Below are 22,163 nucleotides of genomic sequence, written 5' to 3'. Positions count from 1 at the left end.
ATACAACACTTACACACTTCAAATACACTTCATTCAAAGTCGACAGAAACTAAATCTACGAAAAGCCGTTTTGGGTCGTCTTGCCACTTTTCCAACCATCACAACTCTAGTTTTGGTTGAAATAAACACAGTTTACAGATTTACATGTGAAAATATGTTGGCTCTATACACACTAAAAGTATTGCTTTTTTAAATGGAGTCTGGTGGGTTTAGCGCTAGCAATCTTGAAGCTGTTTCAGGTTAAACAGAAAGGTCTTAAAGAGGTTTTAAAGGTCTATCTCTGTAGGGATCCTTTCCATAATGTTGTCAAACACTTAGAATAATAATCTGAGTCTGTCAGCGGCAAAACCAGCACTTTTGTGAAGTTAAATACAAGCTGGACAATTGCCCTATTAACTTACATTGTAGCTTGTTTCTCCACTGCTGACTGCAGCGATCTCTCTTAATACTGGACCAATGTCAAAGATTGTTGTTCCCATCACTCACTTAGACATAAAAACATAGGGAAATATGGTTGGAAAAAACTGTAGTTCTCCTTTACTGCACAACGCCAAATGGATCGAAGAGCAAATCTGCCAAAAACATTTACACCACTACGTTCAAATATATTACAGGAGAAATTCTATTGTTCTTTATTTTGGAACCTTTAATTGTCATAGATGTGTTGATCTAGCGCACCAGTAATAGTTTCATCATCTTAGTTTTCCATCCGTGGATGTCCAAGTGGGTGTCTGGAGTGGGACTGTATGAGGAAGAAACCGATAAAAACTAAATGCTTTGGTCCATGCATGATCTATGTTGGCTGTTAAGGTTCATATATTCCAGAGCGCGCGTGCTGTCTATCCGTTCTCCTTCCACAGTACTAAATGAATGCTATGGTCCGGCATGCTGGTGGCAAACACCAGTCCAGAGTCATTGTCCCCGTCCAGGCCGTTGAGCCAGGAGGTCACACCGGCCAGGAAGCTGGATCCCCGTTTGGACTTCCTGTAGGCTGGCAGAGGCCAGCGGCCCGAGATGGCCTCTGTCCTCAGGTCCATCACATACAGGAAGTGGTTGTCGAAAAGGAGCGCAAACACCTCGCCAAAGCTGAGCAGGGACAGGTTAGCTGGGTCCTGCGTTTTGATCACCCTAGGAACATGAAAACATGCTGTTAATATAACACTATAAACAGTAAACAGAGTGATGCATCAGAAAGTTTCTTCTTAATAAATGATTCCAGCCGTATCAGCCCACCGTACTTAACGGTCAGGTGCTGTTACATTAATAAAAGGTCACAAATGAAGATATTTTGTGGTCTCGCTGTTTTTCAGCGCGTTTTTATAGCATCAAGTAACTAATAAAAACCAAACTGATCTGAAACATTAACATCAACGTGATCAGAACAACCTAATATGACAGAAACATCTTTGGGAAACATTTATCTGACATGTACTTAGATTTTTGTGTTTGGCTCATGTCCCATCCACTAACATGGAGGGGGTGGGGCTTTTGACCTATACTACATCCAGCCACAAGGCCATCCATATGTTTTGGCTTCAAAGCTGTCCCTCTTTATATACAGTCTAAGGGTCAAACTGAGAACAGAGGACAAAGACCATAAATGACAGCAAAATGTGGTGGAGACACAGTTTTTTTTCTTTTCGTCTGGCTGTAAATAACACTTAAGACGCTTTGACTACAAATCAGCTGTATGGGCAAACGTCAGGTGTGCCAGCGCAGGTATGTCTCCACAGACACCAGACAACACAACTCTGTATTCTGGGCGATCCAGAGAGATTCCCTGGCAGTAAAAGGCTTAATCAACATTGTGTAAACTCATTTAGCGAGGGCTTGAATGTAAAAGACATTTATTCATAAGTAACAGTTATGCATTCTCAAACTCAAACTAAATGAGAAGTTGTTCTCAAACAGTTTACCTAGATAAATAAAGGTTTAAAAAAAAAAAAAAAAACTCAAATTCATTTATGAAATCAAATTTAGAATATTCATTGGCCACTGTAATGCTCGTGAAGGTTCAGTCTGGCTTCTGACTTTGATATGATTGAAGGTGTTTAAGGTGACTGTTCTTCACCGGTACTGACGGATGGCAGTGCAGCTCAGACATTGCTAAAACCTGGCACTGGGTCACATTACGCAATCACTGATTCAGCCCTGACAAACAATCTTTCAGTTGCCTTGGTGTTCCCCATTCTGGGTGCAATTTCTTTCCCCTTAACAGACCATTCATAGTTTTAGACACATCTCTTAGAACTAGAATTATGGTATATGAACGATGATCATAGGACGCCTGTTAATACTAAATAAACTAAGCAAACATACTTGTATGTCGGCCAATGTTATCTTGAAAAGGCAATTTAGCACCGTCATAGCTCAAAGCTGTCGTCAGTTTACAGCAGAGATCTCTCATCATCCAGCTCAGCTTTAATCATGCAGCTGGCAACACCAGCAGTGTCACAGCTCGCTTTACATTCACGCTTACCTGGGACCAAAAGACTTTTCTTTTCAAGTGACACAAGAAGCTGCTCAAAACCTGAGCAAAAGCTCAAACCTGGACAGTAAACCTAGCCAATTTGGACACATGTAAAAACATAGCCATTTTTGTTTTATTGTTATGCCATTTTAAAATGTGGTAGGATTGTTATTATTACTGTTACACACCTTGTGACATCTGCTCTAAACTATACAAGAATCAAGAGGTAACCTCAGGTGCTGAAAAATTAAGCCAATGTGCCAAAGCAGCATTTCCTCGAATGTCCGCTCGAGGCTGGCTCCAACAGTGAGTCAGTCACCATTGACATCTATGCTGAAATGCCCAAATTTACAAAAGAAGTAACCATGTTTACAGCTTAGTACAAAAAACAGCTTTGGTCTATACAGCTAGCTAGATAGCTAGCTCAGCTTTGAGAAACAGGTGGGTGCGTCACATGTGGCCGACATAAGACGGCTTCATGGGCTTCATTCACTCCGCCTCGGGGTCACCACACTCCCCCTCGGGGTCACCACACTCCCCCTCGGGGTCACCACACTCCCCCTCTTTGCACATCTTTGGTTTAGACTGGAGTTAAGCGGAGTCAGCCGAGGCAAAGACGGCAACGGATAGAGCCAGCGTGAGCCGCCCACGTTGAGCTTCATGTTTCAGAAAGCAGTGGGTGACGTCACAAGGAGACTGCGTCCATGTTTAGTACAGTCTATGACCAGCTACAGGGCAGCCATATATTTTACCTGAGAATCTCAAAACTGGCAAAGTCCCACTGATAGACTCCGAGGTCAGAGCTGCAGACGATGTAGCGTCCGTCAAACTGCAGGCGAGGCTGGAGGCTGATGCTGCGGTCCTCGGACACTGACAGCGTCTTCAAACACTTGCAGTTGATTTCTCTCCCTAAAGGCCAGACCTGCAGAGGGAACACACTTCATAAAGCAGCTCACACATGAGAACACGAGACAAAGACAAGAGACGGCAGGAGACAGGACCTTTACCTTAATTTCATACTTATCAGCACTTAGGAGGATATAATCCCCAGGACTGTGCACCATAGATTCCACCTCACTTTTCTGTAGCAACACCTGATGGGAGATAACAACACCAAACACGTCAAGCACTGCATTACTCTGATCCTGTCAGTTTAGTTTGGGACTGCTGAGGAACTAACATGACATTAATACCAAAAGGAAACTGGGAACATGTCAGTATTAACTAAAACTATGCATGAATAAGATCAAACTCATTTCCTAGAATGAGATGGCTGACCTTGGTGACCCACTCGGTGTGTCCCGTCAGAGTGTTGAGACACGCCCCAGCAGACAGAGCCCAAACCTTCACCGTAAAGTCCGCGGAGCCGCTGACCAGCACGTCCAGTTCATCATTGTAGTCCACACTGAACACTGAGCACACACAACAAGGCTTTCAAAAGAAGGTGCAAAACTGCAAGATTCATCAAAATGCCACGATATCAAATAGGGCTGTACGATTTGGTGAAAACATCTAATTGTGATTTTGTGCCAAATATTGCGATTAGGAAATTTTTCTTAAAAGTTTAGCTACGTTCACTATTACTAACATGTCATGGAGCGTTCTAACGTGAGACACCAACTAAACTGCTCTATGTTCTTATGGAAGGATGAGAACATGGATATGAATTGCAGAAATAATTGTTTTTCTTTAATAAGTGTGGAACATTGAGCAGCCAAACAGAACACTTATCACTAAAGATAAAGTTCTAATAATAAACAATTCCAATAAAAATGATCAGTACTTTCCTGTAAACTGAAATGTGTGATCTGTCTCAGTTCAACAGCAACATCTACACCTTCTACCATCATGTTAAATAAAGTTATCCACTGAAAATAGGATGTTTCTGTTAACAATCTGTGATATGTAACATTATTCCAGCATTTGAACAGTAAATACAATAATAAAAATGTAAATATAAATGGACTGTTCTTATATAGCGCTTTTCTAGTCTCAACGACTACTCAAAGCGCTTTAACATTGTACAGGAACCATTCACACACGTTCATACACTGTGGCCGAGGCTGCCGTACAAGGTGCCACCTGCTCATCAGATAATCATTCACACACATTCACACCCCCGATGCACAGCATCGGGGGTAACTCGGGGTTCAGTGTCTTGCCCAGGGACACTTTGACATGGGACTGCAGGACCAAGGATCGAACCACCAACCTTCCGCTCTACCACTGAGCCACACCCGCCCCACACACAAAAAGAGGAATAAAAAAACATTAAACCAAAATGTTACAGCAAACATTCAACTAAATATTGCTCAATCGATACATCCCGGTCTCCACTATTAGCTAATCACAATTTTTCCAATGTTGATTTGACAGCGATTAATAGTTTAGCCCTAACATCAAATGAATACATACGTTTACAAAATCTATCACACACTGAGTTTTATAAAACTAGGATCCTTACTATAAGTGTCCAAAAGCCCAAATTGGCGTACGCCGAAAAAAAGTTAGATTTATAAAACCGTGTGTACGCACACCTGTAAGCAAACAGAGATTGAGTACAAGTGTGCATACATGGATCAGCCTCTTATCCCGCCCTGTACACGCCCATTTTTAACCATAAATAGTCAATGTAAAGCACCTCGTAAATGCTGATCAGTATGTTAATGACCCTTGCAGGCTCTTTCGTTACACCGAATCATGCCGAATCATGACGACTGGCGGAGAAAAAAAAAAAAAAAAAAAAAAAACTCTCAGACGCTCGGGAATTGCTGCCAATTGAATTATAATGTTGGCCTGTTGTCGCACAGTGTATGGAAACCGGATCTATAGACTACCTTTATTAATAAAATCTTCCAAAACAGCAGGCATTACGGCACTCTGGGACAACTTCGATATACCAGACGTATATAATAAGATTTAACAGAACTATATATTATATCCAAACAAGCCTTAGTGATGAAGTTGAAGATTATATATAATATTTATTTAAAAAAAAAAAACACTTAGCTGTCTGACATTTCCCTCTGGAAACAGCCGGTTTCACCCAGAGTGGCGAGGACCTGTATTTGGACCGGGATGGCACGGTTCCGGCGCGTTGCCCTCTCTACTGGACCCAATTCAGTGCATAGATCCAAGAGCGCAGCTATATTACTATTACAGCTATATTAGGGAATTTAAAACGGCATATGAGCCAGTCATCGTCATGGTCTCTGAAGTCTCTTTCTCTCCTGATTCTTCCATTCCGGTCCTCCTGCAGGGCCAGCAGGGCCATCATGCAGCATTACGCATGGGTCCACCGCAGTATTTATACGTTTAGCCCACAACAATTTGTGATTGTTAACACCTTGCTAAAATCAAAATTGAAATCAAAATGTAATAGGCAAACACACTTTTCTTCATGCAGGTTTTGTCACAAACGGTATTAAAGTTCGGACTGATAACGAGGACATAGAGCGTAACGATTGCGCGAGAGCTTAACGGCTGTATTTCCAGACTTTGACATTTGATGATATATGCACAGTTTTAAAGACAGATATTTAGTTATTTACACTGTGTTGTGCAGTTATCTAATGGTAGGGTATTTGATGATATCCTGTATTCCATGCAGTCGGGCCATCTCCTCCTCCTGCGCTCCGTGATCGGACAATGTGGCGTAGACAGCGCTGATTAAATATTAAGAACGACTTTTGATTTAAAATTTGAGTTGGAGGTGTTTATGGAACAATTATCACTCAATTATCACTCAGTACAATCTTCATGATATGGTGTGAAGAAATGTGCGTGAGGCATTACTACTTAAACATATTAAGAGTAGCCTAATCGTTTATTCCCACATGTACTTTCTGCAGTCTGACTGCAGTTCACCACCTCAACATCTGCGTCGCCAATTCCTATTTTGTCTCCAAAATGTGCGTACGCATGGGTCAGAGTTTGCGTGGAGGACCGCACATTCTCCCGTCAAGTTTGTTTTTTATAAATCACAACCTTTGCCTGGGATGATGCGTACGCACATTTTCAGCCCCGTTTTGTGCGTACGCCACGTTTATAAATGAGACCCCTGATCTCTGGCCTCTCCGGTCGAGCTTTCCAGTCTCCAGATGCTGCCAAAGGTTTCAGGTTCCCTATTAGCACTGGGTTTAAATCCAAAATATTGCCAAATAGGCACTTTTTGCACCAGATCCTCCACCGTCTGTCGGTCAACTCTTGTCACATGATAAGTACACGCTTTTTTTATTTGATGAATGTGGGCGCTAATACGCAAAAAACAAAATGGGTTTTATTTCTATTTTAAAACAAATCTAAAGGACAGTTAATGTTACTGTTGTCGTGTGTGATGGTTGTATGAGCGAACAACGTGTAACAGGGTGTGTGGAGTTTATAATGCTGCAGCTCTGCGGTGGGGCGCCCTGATCTTCTCAGAAGTCCTTACCACTCTCTGCAGCCAGTGTCGTAGTACTCGGGATCGGTCACTTTTTGAAGGTCTTGTCTCGGAATCGACCACATTTTTACTCAGGTCTGCCAGTGAGTCCCAGAGTGTGGGGTTCAGGCCAAGATTGTACAGTTTGTGAGTTTGTCGGGGAAGACTGTAACATGACTGGGCTCCTTTTAGGTTCTGGTATCATGGTGGTGGTGGATTTGCTGCAGGTTGGGACTGTGTCACGTGTGAAAGACAGGTTAAAGATAAAGGTGAGAACATCAGCCAGTTCCATAACACATCTGTTCCCTGGGCCGGCTGCCTCGGGGGTTCATTCTCCTCCGGACTTTGTGGACATCAGCTGACGAGCCTCCTCTGTGTCCAAGTGTGAACAGAATGTATTCAGCTGTTCAGGTAGGGAGATGGGGGTGTTGCATATTTCCGTGGTGGTGCCCTTATAGTCGGGATGTGTTGTGGCCTTGCCACATGCGCCTGGCATCAGCAGCAGAGTTGTAGCCTTCCAGCTTCTGTTTGTATTGCTGCTTTGACTCTCGAATGGTTTGCTGTTTTATACTCCATCTACAGTAAATGGCTGATCTAAACGCAAGAGAGCGAGCACACAGCATGTGTCGTACCTGACTGCTGATCCAGGGCTTCTGGTTTGGGTATACACACACACAGCCCCTCCCACTGTGCTACGTTGGGTTTTTTAAGCCCCCCAAACGTCACCTTCCAGGCACCGCGGCAATGGTTATGTTTAAGGTTACGGTGAGGGTTAGTGCCTGTAAGGCGACGTTGGAGGCTTAAAACACCATCGATCCCACCATGCACACAGCGTCTGTCTCCATCAAGGAGAGAAGACGGCTGGCGAAATTCACAAGTTCACAAAAGGTTGGTATCTATCTCGGGAACACCTTTACACAATCACACATTAAAAAGTGTTATAAAAATATTTTAGATTCTGAATAAAATGTTGTCAGTGTGTTAACGCTGGAGTCCCGACCCGACTCTTAGCAAACAAGCGATTGCGCCTGCTTTAGAAAGTTAACTAGTCGCAAGTTTACGGTAAAATGCAGAGTTGTCGAGGTCAAAACACTATATGTAGCAGCTGTGAATCAAATAAACGTATTATAAATGTTATTTTTTACTCTTACACTGAATGTTTGCTGCTTCAATCCAGATGAGTAGCCTATTGAGAAGTATTTTCCGCGACTGAAAAAGGCCCGAGTTGAGGATGAACTGGAGGTATCAGTCAGAAACAGAGCTGAACTGCTCGGCCAGCGGAATTAGTTATGTTATTAATTTGTTTTACAGTATTTTCAAGCTTCAGCCAGTGAAAGACAGGGGAGAGAAAGAGATAGATTCGTTAGGCATTGAAGTAGGAGATGAGGACAGCATCCAACTGCGTGCGTGCGTCTCTTCCCAGATAATTATCTATGCAGGAAAACCCCTGCACATATGTTTTTTGTATACCTGAGTACACTGGGTTGAAATGTGCTATATAAAGAAAGTGTTGCTTGCTTATTACTCCAAACAGCCCAGAACAGATATATTTGCTACATTTACACTAACCTGCTCCAGTGTGGCCACGGAACTGCTGGATTTTAGCACCTGTGCTCCACTCCCAGCATGCCATAGTGTTGTCAAAGGACCCAGTCACCAGCTTCTGTTCATCAAATTTCACGGTGGCGCAGGTGTGTGTCTGAATTCCATAAATGCACTGCCCAGTGCGCACGTCCCATAATTTGGCAGAGAGGTCATCGGAGCCTGAAAACAAGAGGGCATCTCGGTTATGGCTGCGAGCTGCGACACACCTATAGCAGCCCATCCAGACAGACACAGTGACATGGGTCAAACCTGCAACACTGCTCTGTCTGAATAGCTTAATGTGTAGCAGCGGACCCTCCTTTTTACATTTTCATCATTTTAAATGTTGTGCTAAAGGAAGCCATGCCTCAGTTTGGGCATGTGTTTTTAAAGACAAAAGCCATGGATTCCAAGACCTGTTATAGACGCTATGAGATGCTAAAAAAGCAACACAGGACAGAAAATAAGCACAGCAGAGACGACAGATAGGTTAACTGTATACCTTTACAGTTACGGATGAAAATAACGACAGAAAGAAACTAGTTTGCTGATTTCACAAATCTCCACAATTCAAATCAACGGCCAGTTATCTACAGGAAGCGATTGCTGTGTTGGGTCTATTCTGTAACTGTGTTGTAGTTCCAGACTACACACTAATTCTAAGCAGGCTTTGAGCCGGTAGTACCTTTAAGGGTCTGAATTTTGGATTACTATTATTCATATTAATAATTAAAGGTCCAATATGTAATATTTGTACTGTAATAAATCCAAAAATGACACCAATGCCTCATCAGATATTAAGGAAACATGTTAAACTGAAATACTATCTTTTCTGACAACAATGCTAATGTCAGTATTTTTTCTTTTTGAAATTTACATTCCGTGACGGAATTTATGTTTATGTTTTGATCTGTGTGTTGTTATCAACGGCCCAGTTTGACAGGCAGGCCGGGTTGCCAGATATATACCTGTAAAACATAAACCCAGCACGCTACAGCTGTAACGGTAGTACAGCCATGAAAGCAGCAAACAAACCAACAGGATCAACGGAGATAGATTCTACATGACATAAAAAAAGAAAACAGCATGTTTCTAACAGTTGCGTGACCAGAGACGTAACAACCCCCTGGTAAATATTGGAGATGTATTTGAAAGATGGAGACAGCTTAGATCCCAAAAGGACGCAGAGTTGGCTTATTTTCTCCTGAACAGGTAAGCATTAGCTTCAGGCTAATTTATCACAGCTACTAGGGATGGGCATTTTTTGTCATTTCAACATTTGTGTACTCACATTGAATTATATAGCTAGAGTACCCGAGTTGGTTACTCGCAAAAACAATTGAGACATAGCCAGTAAAGTGATCCCGACTGGTCCTGGCTAACGCCGCCATGCTAACCCTGCTAACCCTGCTAACTGTTAACGTTACCGGGAGGACCAGGCAAGCAGCCCATGGCTGTTTACAACGTGTAGCCTCTTCAGCGGCTGCAGCCGACAACGGTGAGTTATTTTAAGCCACGAGAGGGGGGCTGTAAATCGGAAAGAGAGGACTGTGAGTTTGCAGTGTGTTTAGCGATTGTTGCCGTAATTCCAAGCCAATGAAGTGTGTTCCGTCAGCAAGGTAATGGTATTTTTAGCGTTTCGTATTGTAATTCTAACCCGGGGAAGTGTGCCTGACTGGCGTGTGGAGAGGACAGTGAGGTTGTTGTGTTTTTAGCGGTTCATACTGTCATTTTAAGCCAAAAAAGTGTGTCTGTCAGTTGGTTACAGAGCTCCGCGTGAGCACGGGCTTTTATGACTGTCAATATAGCCAGCATCTACCGTTAGCTACTCCGCTGTGCTGTGGAGTAATGTCTGGCTATGTGAGACTAGCATCTAACGTTAGCTACTGCGCTGTGCTGTGGAGTAATGTCTGGCTATGTGAGAAAAGCGTCTAGCAACATTGTTGTGAATGCTGCGGTCTCAGCCTGGCAACCTCCGTGAATTTCGAGTCTGGGCAGGAGGGGGCGGGGGAAACGACTCTCTAGTATTTTGAATTGGTAGTGCAGTAACTATTTTAACCGCTAGCTGCCAGTATTACATACAATATTACATATTGCACCTTTAAGGGTGTCACAATTTTGATTTTAAATCGAAATCGATCAAAATTAAGTCACAATCTTGAATAAAAAAAATGTAATCGTCGATACTGCTACGCCTCCATGTCACGTCTGGCCGGCTTGTCAAGCAGAAAAAAAACACACGTGTTGAAGTGCTGCGAGTCAGTCAACCTCCTGTAACGTAGCTACAGCCAGTCAAAAGATAGCATGGTAACTGCAGATGCTGGAGACCCATCGACAGAACTTGAGCCCCCTCTTCTTTCACTGAAGTGTGTGAAAGTATTTTGGATTTCCAGTGAGTTATGTTGACAACGTTCACGTTGTCGACAAAAAAGCTACAGTTTTCAAGCTCTGCTATGTGCATGTACCATATTCTGTGTGTTTACCATTGCACATTAGCCTAGCAGCTAGCGGATATTCCTTCTGCTTATAGCTTTATCCCAACAAAACTGCACTGTTGAATTTCAGCCTGCATGCACGTTTTGTAGCCTAAACAGAGCAGCTTATATTGGTTATATTAGAGAGAGCAACAGGTTAGGGGACTGCCGAGTCGGCCTCTCTGCTCTCTGTCTGCTCAACTGCTGTGCTGGCTTGATGGGGTTTTAAGCCCCCAACTAAGCCTTCAAGGCAGCGCTGCAACTGTCGTCTTCAACCATAACCATTGCCTAATCCTAGTGCGACGTTGGGGGCTTTAACACCAAACTCCGTGTGCTGAGCAATTTTTTTCTTTCTCTCTCTTTCTTTCGTCTTTATTGACAAATTGTCAAGTTTCCAATTGACTGAAGATATGTTATTGTTACATTATGTTAATAAATGTTTTAAAATTTGACAATGTAATATGGTACATTGCGAACAAAGGTCAGATATTATATTACATACAAGTCTAGTCTAAAAATGGCATAGCAACCTGTGCTTTAAAAAAAAAAAGTAAAAATCGAGAATTGAATCGTGACCTTGGAGAAGGATTTGGAGAATCATGACACCCCTATTAATAATATACTACTATTTTAGTGTTTTTTCATCAACAATGTTGTTTAATGACGTCAGTGCCATCTTGTCTCAGGCCTCGTCCACACATTTAGGTCACTGTAAGCAGAGCTCTTGGAACTTTGGCCGGAGTAAAGACGCTCAGAACCGCTGGTTGTGTGTTATGTCGACAGTTTTTGTCTTGTAACGTCAGAGAGTGCACCGTTATCTTCTTTGTTAGGCGGCACCTACAGTATAAGGCCACATTTCTTGCAATGGTGCTGGTTCAAGTGCTGCTAACAGGCTTGCTAGCAGGACTTTTAACACTTAAATGTGCAGTTACTGTTCCATTGTATTGAGGCATCAGAATGCTACGTAGGTCACTGCTACATAATCCAACACTGCCATAAAAACATCGCCAGTCTGGGACCAGAGGTGTCAAAAGTATTCACATTCATTACTCAAGTAGAAGTATAGATACTAGGGTTTGAAAAGACTTCTGTAGAAGTTGAAGTATCAACTCAAGCTTTTTACTCAAGTAACAGTGTAAAAGTACTGATTTCAAAACTACTTAAAGTATAAAAGTAAAAGTAATGTAAGGGGGAAAAAATGCCATTAAGGACAAAAGCTTAGCCCACCCCACAGGGGCCCACCTCCACAAAAAAACATTTTTCTAAAAGGCCATAATGACTATAATAATGTTATATTAAAATCATACCTGCAAACTCAGAAGGGCTGAAAAAGGTGACACATCTCGTCTGTGTTTTTCAGAAAACGGCAGCTACAGTCTGGTGTTAGAATCCTCGCCAGTGAAATACAGACACACTTTTACACCGTTTAGCTGTGTTTTTAAAAATACCTGTGTACATGTGGACAAGGCCTTATGCATGGATAGAAAAGGTTGTTGGCGAATATTTTAAGTCATAGTTTTTGTTACAAAATGAACACTGGCAGTAACATCAGTAAATCAGTCTGCATTTCTCTCTAAATGATTATGAGTGTTCCTTCTAGTATCTGTTGTCCACATCTACTTTTTGCTGTATGAAAAGCTTCTCCGTCAGTTCATTAAATCTCTGCAGACATCTCAAGGCATCAGGAGGACACAAAGTGTGCAGCCGTTGCTTTAAGAAGTGCTGCAAAAGAGTGCATCTCCGAGGCCCGAGGCCTACCACTTGGCTATTAAAGCCTGTCCATTTTGCGGTTGTGTAATTAAAATAGGGCTGAATTAATCAAACAATACCCACTTTTCACAGCAGACATTTTAGCTTGGCATAGCAGGAATAAATAACATTAATCAAAGCCCCATTCCACTGAAGCATCGCAGTAAAGCTTATACAGTAAGTGTGCTAGCAAGCACAATATCAGGCCCCTGAAACTGACACACAATGGACTTGCTGGTCTGGTGTCTGCTGGATGTGTAAACAGGCGACTGATTGCAAACACACAAAACGTTACAAGGTAAATCAATGAATGCAGCGATTAGATGCCATAACAAAAGCATTGATTCAGTGTAATGCAATAAAACAGCCTATGCATGTTGAGGTGTTGATTCAAAGCTATGGTCATAGTATGGTCAGCCTTTGCCACATAGAAAGTGAAGGCGAGCCCCAGCATACCTGTGCAGAGGAGGCCGTCCTTATAGTAGAGGGCGTAGACCCGAGCACTGTGGCCAATCAGGGACGATGTCTCAAATGCCTCCTGATCCTGCAGCTGCACCATGCGCAGTTTAGCCTTCAGGTAGACCCCCTTCCAGTGGGGGGCTTCCTGAATGGACTCGTCAATCCTCCAGCCCAGCTCCCGACACACACCCTGCCACACCTCTGTACACGAGTTGATCACCTGCAAGGAGACAAACGCTCATTGGAATGTTGGAACACTTCCATGGCTGAATGACCAGTACATCAATACTAGAAAGGGTGAGCTGATATACAGTACTTTTTATACATGTGGTGTTTAGATTCTAAAACTGAATTATTTCTGGCTTTACCTTTAATATGATATTAGGTAACCCTATCCATTTAGGAAATGACTGTAATTTATGTATGCCAATTTACCATAACTGGATTAAAAACTTCCTGTAACTCTGTAACTTTTAATACTAGTGCCAACACCTGAGTACCAATACCAAATTAATTTGCACCTTATTTTGAGAGATAAGCATGTTTTTTTCATTTTAATTTATTGAAGGATACAAATTTTTGATATACCGCCAGAGGGTGCATAGCCACCAAGAGTGCTGCGTAGGGCTGGGTACCGAACTTCGATACTTTTATGGCACCAAAAAAAATCATAAAATCAATCCTATGAGTATCGAAAAATTAGGTCTTTCGGTGCCAAATTTTGGTTCTAAAAGCGTCTGAGCGCAAGCTTATCTGTCCTCTCTGCATATTGACACACAGTGGAGCTCCGGCACACACACAAACACGCACGCACACAGAATTTTTTAATTTTGATAACTGTTTTGATTCACAATTAAGATGGAAAATAAAAGCTTTGTGTTTATTGTATTTTTGTTGATGTTTATGGATTTTAAAACATATGGTATCGAAAAAAGTATTGTTAGGAACCGGCATCGAAACTGAGGTATCGAAATTGGCACCGGATCGAAAAATTTTGAACGATACCCAGCCCTAGTGCTGCGGTCGGATTAAAATGGTTGTATTGAGAGGGGATTCATATTAACTGCCTACCCTTCTCACTCATGTCTATAACTTTATAACACGATAATGAGCCACAACTAACTTTCTTCATTACCATTAAAACAAATTAAACAATGCGATTAATCGCATTGTTATACGCAAAATCCAATAATGAATTAAAAAGTAGTGTATAGCGCAATTTTATTTTAAATGTTTTGTCATATGAACGAAAGTGCCATAACATTTGTTCTGCAAACACTTAACATCAGCATTTTGTTTATACAGTAGCAGTTAAATACAATATTTAGTGTAAATCTCAACTTAAACAAAGTAATCAAAGCAAATACAAAATTAAAGCTTATTGCCACTGCCAGGGCATTCATGTTATCCTGTTTGTTATATATAAAATAAAACTGCCCACAAAATCCTGAGCCACAATCATAACATTAAAACAGGCAATTTCTGAGATAACAGAAGAAACATTTGTTTTCTTTTATCAGGGAGTAGCATAACCAGTCTCTGTTCAGTACCAAATGTCCCTGCTATAACCAGTCTCTGTCCAGTACCAAATGTCCCTGCTATAACCAGTCTCTGTCCAGTACCAAATGTCCCTGCTATAACCAGTTTCTGTTCAGTACCAAATGTCCCTGTTAGAGTGAGGTGAAGCACAAACGTTTCAGCATAATGTCTCTCCTCTGTTTTCATTACAGTCAGAGCATGTGAATGCAGCGCCCGCTGTTCATCAATATAATGCACTGTAACTCCGAGGTAACTATGGTTACCCAGTGATGTCCAGTAGTCCCCAGTGAGAGGTACACGTTGTAAAGGGGTCTCTTTTGCGGTCCTCTCCTTTTCATACAACTGGTGTATTCTTCTTGTGATGGTGCGTTTTGAGGGACTCTCATACCTGCCGTCATTTGTTGTGATTCTTAGAATGTTTCTCAGACCGACGTCCTCCACAACACTAATGGGTCTGTAGCTCTCCACTTCGCTATGGCATCTGTTAGCTTTGCTTGCCTTTGTTAATCTATACTTCTCCCACACGCTGCATCTAACGTAGTCTGCCAACGCCTCGCACCACTGTCTGTTTCGCTGAATGATTTGCTGGTATCAACGGTGTGTATTGCATGTAGGTGATATTTCAGACTGGAAGTACTCCGGTGAGAAGAAAATTCAACTTTGCAGTGGTTACAAATAACTTTGGTTCTGTCGACTGCGCCGTCTAGAAGAACTTTAAAATGAAAATGGCCATGCAAAAGTTCTGTACCCTTCTCCATGTTCGTTGGTTTGTTTATCCGTCAATTCTTTTCTTTTCCATTTCCTGTAAGCGCGGCACCAGTCAGTGATTAACAGACTTTTACAATAATAAAAACAGCGTTAATGCGCAATAAAATAATTGTCTGTGGGTAATTAATTAATGAGTTAATGCGATAATAACGCGTTAACTTGCCCAGCCCTAAAAACAAATAATTATACATTTAAAAACTTAAGGCAATATGCTGGGTTAACATTATAGCTGCTAGCTAGCCAGGTAGCATAACAGTCTGTTAACAGCTGAGAAAGGCTTCGTGGCTACTGTACATTGAAGAACAGAAAAGAGAGATGGAGAATGAAGAAAAGAGACCAGAGAGTTTGTTCCCAAGTGACCCAGTTTGCTGTTCAAAAGTTTTTTGTTTTTTTGTTTTTAAAAAAATCTGCCAACATCCGCTACACCCGCCAGAACCTTTTGGACATCGGTGAACAACACCAGATATCTATTTTGAGTGTCTTTCATTATAAGCACAACATCCCAGACGACATAGCGAGACCGCCGGGCTCTCAGTGGATTGTTGTCAGGTCTAGGAAGCACCGCAGACGGAGGAGGGAGAGAATAGCCGCAGGTCCGGTGTTATGCTAAGGCTAGCATAGCACACAAGTCATCTCTACCGAGCCTGCATCTCTACAATGCCAGATCCCTGGTGCATAGAAAGGACGACTTGGAATTACAACTCGCTGGAAATCGCTACATTCGTGACTGCTGTGTTTTGATTATCACTGAAACCTGGCTTCAAGACACTTCCTGAACACAGACATAAGGCAAAAACTAAAAAAGCAGCGACCAGAAAATCAACAAGTAACATCAGTAGGCAATAATCGATTATGGTCTGTCACTGCATCCATGCAGAAGCGTCCGCATTGCGATGCATTGATGCAATGATTCATTTCAACACCCCTACGTTGAACTGATGGTATATTACCATGCATTCCTCACAGTGGAAATGCAGCTTGAGCAGCAGCTCGAATTGCAGACTGTTCATAACAAACTGTAGCGTAGTAAGAGATGCAGCGACATAACAAGGTTTTAGACCAAAGCTATAGAAATATAAATAATGCATACTGTGCAAGATGGAAGACGGATTTTGGCAAATTCAGACCCTAATACAGTCCATCTGATTCCAACTTATAAGACTGTCTCTAAGCAGTAAAACACAGACTAAGTCAGTGAATGTATGGTCAAAGGACAGCACAGAGATACTTAAAGGATTGTTCCTCTGCACCAACTGGGGAGTTTTTCATGGGTATTGATGAACTGAAACCATTACAGATATTCAATTTTTTGTGGATTGTGTGGTTACCAAGAAGAACATTACAGTATATCCTAACAATAAAGCTAAAGAACCAGAGAGATAAAGGACCGCAACAACCGGAAACAAATGGCTTTTAGAAATCACGACAGAGTGGGGGGGTTTAAACAGTGCAGAAGCAACTCAATCAGTTGCTGAGGAATGCAAGAAGAAAACACAAAGACATCATCCAACAGAGTTTCATCTCCATGGACTTAAAAAAAAGCTCAGGACTCCGGGAAAGCTGCTACCAATATGACCACACAAACCAAGCGCCTCATAATGAACTGAAAAAAGCAAATTAACTTAATGATTGTATTCTTGGGTTTGAGACACAAAACATTTCTCTGGAATGTAATAATGTACTACTGACCATTACAACTACTGATCCCTGTTCAAAATTAGTGAAATTCATGTACGCAAAAGGAAATCTACAGGCGCTGAAGGCATCTCTTTGCTGGGTGCGTTTCCCAGCGCCCGCTGGATTTACACACTGTTCCTGCCGCTATTGTTCCTATCCTACAATAAAATAATGATTATAGACTGGTGGCTTCAACTTCAGTTGTCAAGAAATGCTTTGAAAAATACATTGAGTCATATGAAAGCAGAGATACGTTCTGAATTGGATCCACTACAATTTGCTTATAGGCAGTATGTGATGAGTTGGGATTCTTTGAATCACTCACCGTGCATCTGACTGAACTACTCTGATTGTCCCTACACTGTTAGGCTACTACATCGTTTTACACATATTGAGCATTACCTGGATTATTAAATGAGGAGTTTACAAATATATCTTTAAGTACAGACGCCGATAACATTTTCACTGACAAAGTGTTTGACTGATCTGTACACAGTCTGAATAAAGTCCAAAGGTCCACGCGAGGGAGCAACGGAGAATACGGGAGGGAAACAAGGAGACATTTAAGACAAATGAAAAGAGAAGATTACTGAAGCGCCCATGACTACAGTACTATATTCACCATAGGGCGGCACAATATATTGTTTTTTTTAATCGTCATCGCAATATCAACTTCTGCAATAAACACATCGCAAAAGGCTGCAACATATCGCGATGGACACTCAGAAAACTGCACTGTAAAATATAACAGTCATTCCTTTTTTTAGTGCTGCCTATATAGTATATATTCAATTATATATTCAATTCAATGTTCAATTTGTTCAATAAAAGAATGCTGGAAATAATTTCCTTTCATTGGTTTTAACTCCAACAACTGTTTTTGTATTTTAGCAGAATACTGAAAGCAGCAGAACTGAGCACACTTTAATATCTGTTTATTTTTGGCAAGTTATATCGTTATCGAGATATTCAACAACGTTACCGCATATGGCATATTTCCCTCATATCGTGCAGCCCTAATCCACCACTAGCAATACATATCACATATAGGATATTGACCTTATTCCACTGTTTGCAGACAAGGCAGCAGGTGAGCAGGGTCTCAGGGTCCAGCCAGTGCAGCAGGTAGAAGGCCAGCTCCAGGGGGAGGAGGCGCAGGAAGTCCCTCTTCAGCAGCGTCTCAAGCCCGTTGGACAGGTGGCGGAGCTGCACGGCTCCGCTCAGAGAGATCAGCTGGTCCAGAGACTGGTTGCGCTGCTGGTCGTTCAGGGTAAGGAAAGAGGCCGAGACGGACTGCAGCCAGCCCTCGAAGGCTGCCGTCTCCATGGCAACATGAGAGCCAGCTGCAACACCGACAGGAACGCCGCCCGGCCGCACGTCAGCTCATCATCCGTTCTGTAGGATCACAGGGTTAGGGTTACCGTTCATAACCCCAGGGAGTCCCATAGGACGAGGATATTCAATATGCAATCATTCAAAAATAGACTGAGTAGAGCTGGGCAATATATCGATATTATATCGATATCGTGATATGAGACTAGATATCGTCTTAGATTTGGGATATCGTCAAATCGTAATATGGCATAAGTGTTGTCTTTTACTGGTTTTAAAGGCTGCATTACGGTAAATGTACTTTTCTGAACTTACCAGACTGTAACTAGTACAGTAATTATTTGCCTTTACCACTTAGTCATTATATCCACATTACTGGTGATTATTTATCAAAAATCTCATTGTGTAAATATTTTGTAAAAGCACGTGAACACTACAATATTGTTGCGCTATTGATAGAGGTATTTGTTCAAAAATATCGTGATATTTGATTTTGTCCATATCGCCCAGCCCTAACTTTGAGAGTATGGCTGGGCAATATATCGATGTCGATACATGAGGCTAGATGTCACCTAAGATTCTGGATATTGTAATATGTCTTTTCCTGGTTTTAAAGGCTGCATTACAGTGAAGTGGTGTCATTTTCTGAACTTACCAGACTGTTGTAACTGTTGTATTATTTGCCTTTACCCACTTAGTCATTATATCCACATTACTGATGATTATTTATCAAAAATCTCATTGTGTAAATATTTTGTGAAAGCACCAATAGTCAACACTACAATATCGTTGCGGTATCAATATCGAGGTATTTGGTCAAAAATATCGTGACATCTGATTTACTCCATAACGCCCAGCCCTACCTCATTGTGAAGATATTTTGTTAAAGCACCAACAGTCAACCCTACAATATCGCCGAAATATCGACATTGATGTATTTGGTCAAGAATATCAGGATATCTGATTTTCTCCATATGGCCCAGCTCTATTTGAGAGGCTATGGCAGTTTTACTTTAATGAAATTGTTATACTGTTGATTGATTGATTATTAATTGTGAAGGAACAGAGTGAGTGGTGAAATGTGAATGCTTAGTAACATGGCTTTATGTGATGTTTAACTGACTGTTTCATGACATCCAAATGTATCATATAGATGCAATATAATACATAATGTATCAACTAGTTACTTGAGTTAATACATATTGGGCAACTGTAGATGATTAGGTACCATCATCAGTATGTGTACATCATTGAAATATCTTGAATGACAACTATTCACAGAGAGCAAAACACCAACAGCATGCTGTAAAAATAGAAATGACACAGTCATAGTTAGTGGGTCATCTCAGAGAATTAATAAATAATTCATGCATCATTTAAATCGTCTATTGAGTCAAACTGTCGATAATTAGCTGGTAAAAGAGTTTTAAATGTCATGTTTCAAATCATTGTGACTGAATACGTTTCTCACATGTAGTCCAACAGACCAAGCATTCACGATACGGTCCAGTATTCAGCGTAACGTTCCAAATGGATCACACTGTAAGCCAGAGAGAACATAGCACCAGATACAATGACTTCTGGGTGTGTGGCAACATGACAGAAATAGCTGCAGTCAACTGCTGTCAGGTGATTACTTAGCATTTAGTCTAAGTTAACGTTAGCCACCTGGCTAGTTAGCAACTTTTGCAGCAACGTTAGCTAAGTAACACGACCGGTGCCACCCAAACAATCCGTGAACAGTGCCTGGTACCGTCAACGTTACTGTAGTGAATACAGTTCCGTGTGTAATGTCCACCAACCAGAGAGCTGCTGCAGGGAGTCTCTTTATCTTTCCCGGTCAGTCACTTCACATAGCCAACTGTTAGCTAGCTAGCTAGCTGTCGAAGCTAACCTGTCAGGGCTGTCCCAGAAGTGACCTAGCTTCGTAGCTCCCGTTAGCTAACCACCATGATCAGAGTACTCTAACAGAGTGACGTCAGTCTTCTCTTCATTGTGTACGTGACGTCAGTAGAGAGCTAGAGAGCAGCCTCTGACAGCATATGGATGTCTAAAGACAACAGCCAGCCCGATGGTGAAAACCACAAGATAATGCGAACGCTAGTCGTGGCCTGGGCTTCCAACACCCTTGGCTTTGTCTTACAGGAGGCACCGTAGATGTATTTCCCAAAAACAACACGTAGTGAACATATTCAGAACATTAAGTCAAGTATCATTACTTCCTTCCTCCCATGTGTATACGCTACACAAACACATTCATTTTACTTTATTTTTGCTTTGCAGTTGCCTTGGAATTTTCCTCTTCATTGGACCTAACTCTCCTGTAAGACGACGCTGTGGGCTATTTTTACATCATGGCTGCTCAGGTCATATAACTAGCTTCCGGTGTCACGCACAACTTGGACCGGTCCACGCCTGGCTTTCTCCGTGGTTCCGTTGTGTGTGTACTGGGATCTATCTATCGTTCTCTTAATACATCCATGATAATTACCACCAGAGGGCAAACTAATAACGCATATTATTTCCTGCATGTAGTTTTGATTCATTGGTCCCATGCAGCCAGGAAGGTCCCGTGACATCACACTAATTATAGACTTTTCAATTCAATTCAATTTCGCTTTATTCTCATTGACACCATGTGCAGGCACACCAACAAACAGTACTGGTGGCGGGCACGCACACAGCAGACCAAAAAAAACACAAAAAAGTCTATATAGCCTAATCAAGTATTTAAAAGAAATGACATTTTAAAATCAGTTATGAATGTCAACGTATTTACCAGTTAATAATATACCTTACTTATCCAGTGATTGATGATTGAAATTAAAGTGGAATTGCCAAATTCATTATGAGAAATGCAGCCTAGTTTTTTGTGTCTGATTCTTCATAATCTCACATGTGTTTCCTGCATTAGCCTACTTATTTCTTTGATTTCCAGTTCATGACGATAGTTTTCTTGGCGATAGTTAGGGCTATGAGCAGTCATTAATGTTTGATCTGCTCATATTAATTGGTTGTTGAAGTGTCACGTGGGGATGAAGGAGTGTGACAGCCTGAGCAGCCAGGGATTCTGGGACTTCTTTCCAGTCTTGTTGAATAGCTGTGCAGTGCCAGATGGGGTGAATGTAATCGTCAGGCGTTCTTGGAGTGCAGTTAGTTCAGATTTCTGATGTGAATCCCATTTTGAAAATGTTCAGCCTAGTGGAGGGAATTCTGTGGAGTTATTTGTACTGTATTAGTTTTTTTGTCATGAGGTAGATATTTTTTGGCAGATTTGTTTCCAGAAGTCAGCATCAGGGGCAATAGACAAGTCTTGTTCCCACTTTATTGATGGTATGGAGATGGCCTTTTCAGACATATGTGATATTATTTTGTGTATATATACAGTACAGGCCAAAAGTTTGGACACACCTTCTCATTCAATGCGTTTCCTTTATTTTCATGACTATTTACATTGTAGATTCTCACTGAACGCATGAAAACTATGAATGAACACATATGGAATTACGTACTTAACAAAAAGTGTGAAATAACTGAAAACATGTCTTATATTCTAGTTTCTTCAAAGTAGCCACCCTTTGCTCTGATTACTGCTTTGCACACTCTTGGCATTCTCTTGATGAGCTTCAAGAGGTAGTCACCTGAAATGGTTTTCCAACAGTCTTGAAGGAGTTCCCAGAGATGCTTAGCA

At 41.6% G+C, this 22,163-nt stretch overlaps 1 protein-coding gene across 5 annotated transcripts; it reads right to left on the bottom strand.

The window, feature by feature from the left end:
* Positions 1-604: 604 nt before the first annotated feature.
* On the bottom strand, positions 605-20,884 carry fbxw2 (F-box and WD repeat domain containing 2). 5 transcript variants are annotated; one of them, XM_028601491.1, is made up of 9 exons: positions 20,738-20,884; positions 19,944-20,012; positions 18,200-18,535; positions 13,154-13,376; positions 8,460-8,654; positions 3,749-3,882; positions 3,478-3,564; positions 3,223-3,392; positions 605-1,128 (listed from the first exon to the last, which is right to left on the bottom strand). In XM_028601491.1, the coding sequence occupies exons 3-9, from the start codon at positions 18,464-18,466 to the stop codon at positions 840-842; spliced, it is 1,365 nt and encodes a 454-aa protein (XP_028457292.1). In that variant the 5' UTR covers positions 18,467-18,535; positions 19,944-20,012; positions 20,738-20,884; the 3' UTR covers positions 605-839. The 5 variants fall into 5 exon arrangements, with proteins under 5 accessions (XP_028457292.1, XP_028457291.1, XP_028457293.1 ...); XM_028601490.1 differs by lacking the exon at positions 20,738-20,884 and adding an exon at positions 20,275-20,731; XM_028601492.1 differs by lacking the exon at positions 19,944-20,012.
* Between the last annotated feature and the right edge of the window lie 1,279 nt (positions 20,885-22,163).

The sequence above is a fragment of the Perca flavescens genome, chromosome 16 (genome assembly GCF_004354835.1).
Source record: "Perca flavescens isolate YP-PL-M2 chromosome 16, PFLA_1.0, whole genome shotgun sequence".
NCBI classification, from domain to species: Eukaryota; Metazoa; Chordata; class Actinopteri; order Perciformes; family Percidae; genus Perca; species Perca flavescens.
Note: the sequence above shows the minus strand (reverse complement) of the source record. Positions and strands in the feature narration are given on the sequence as shown.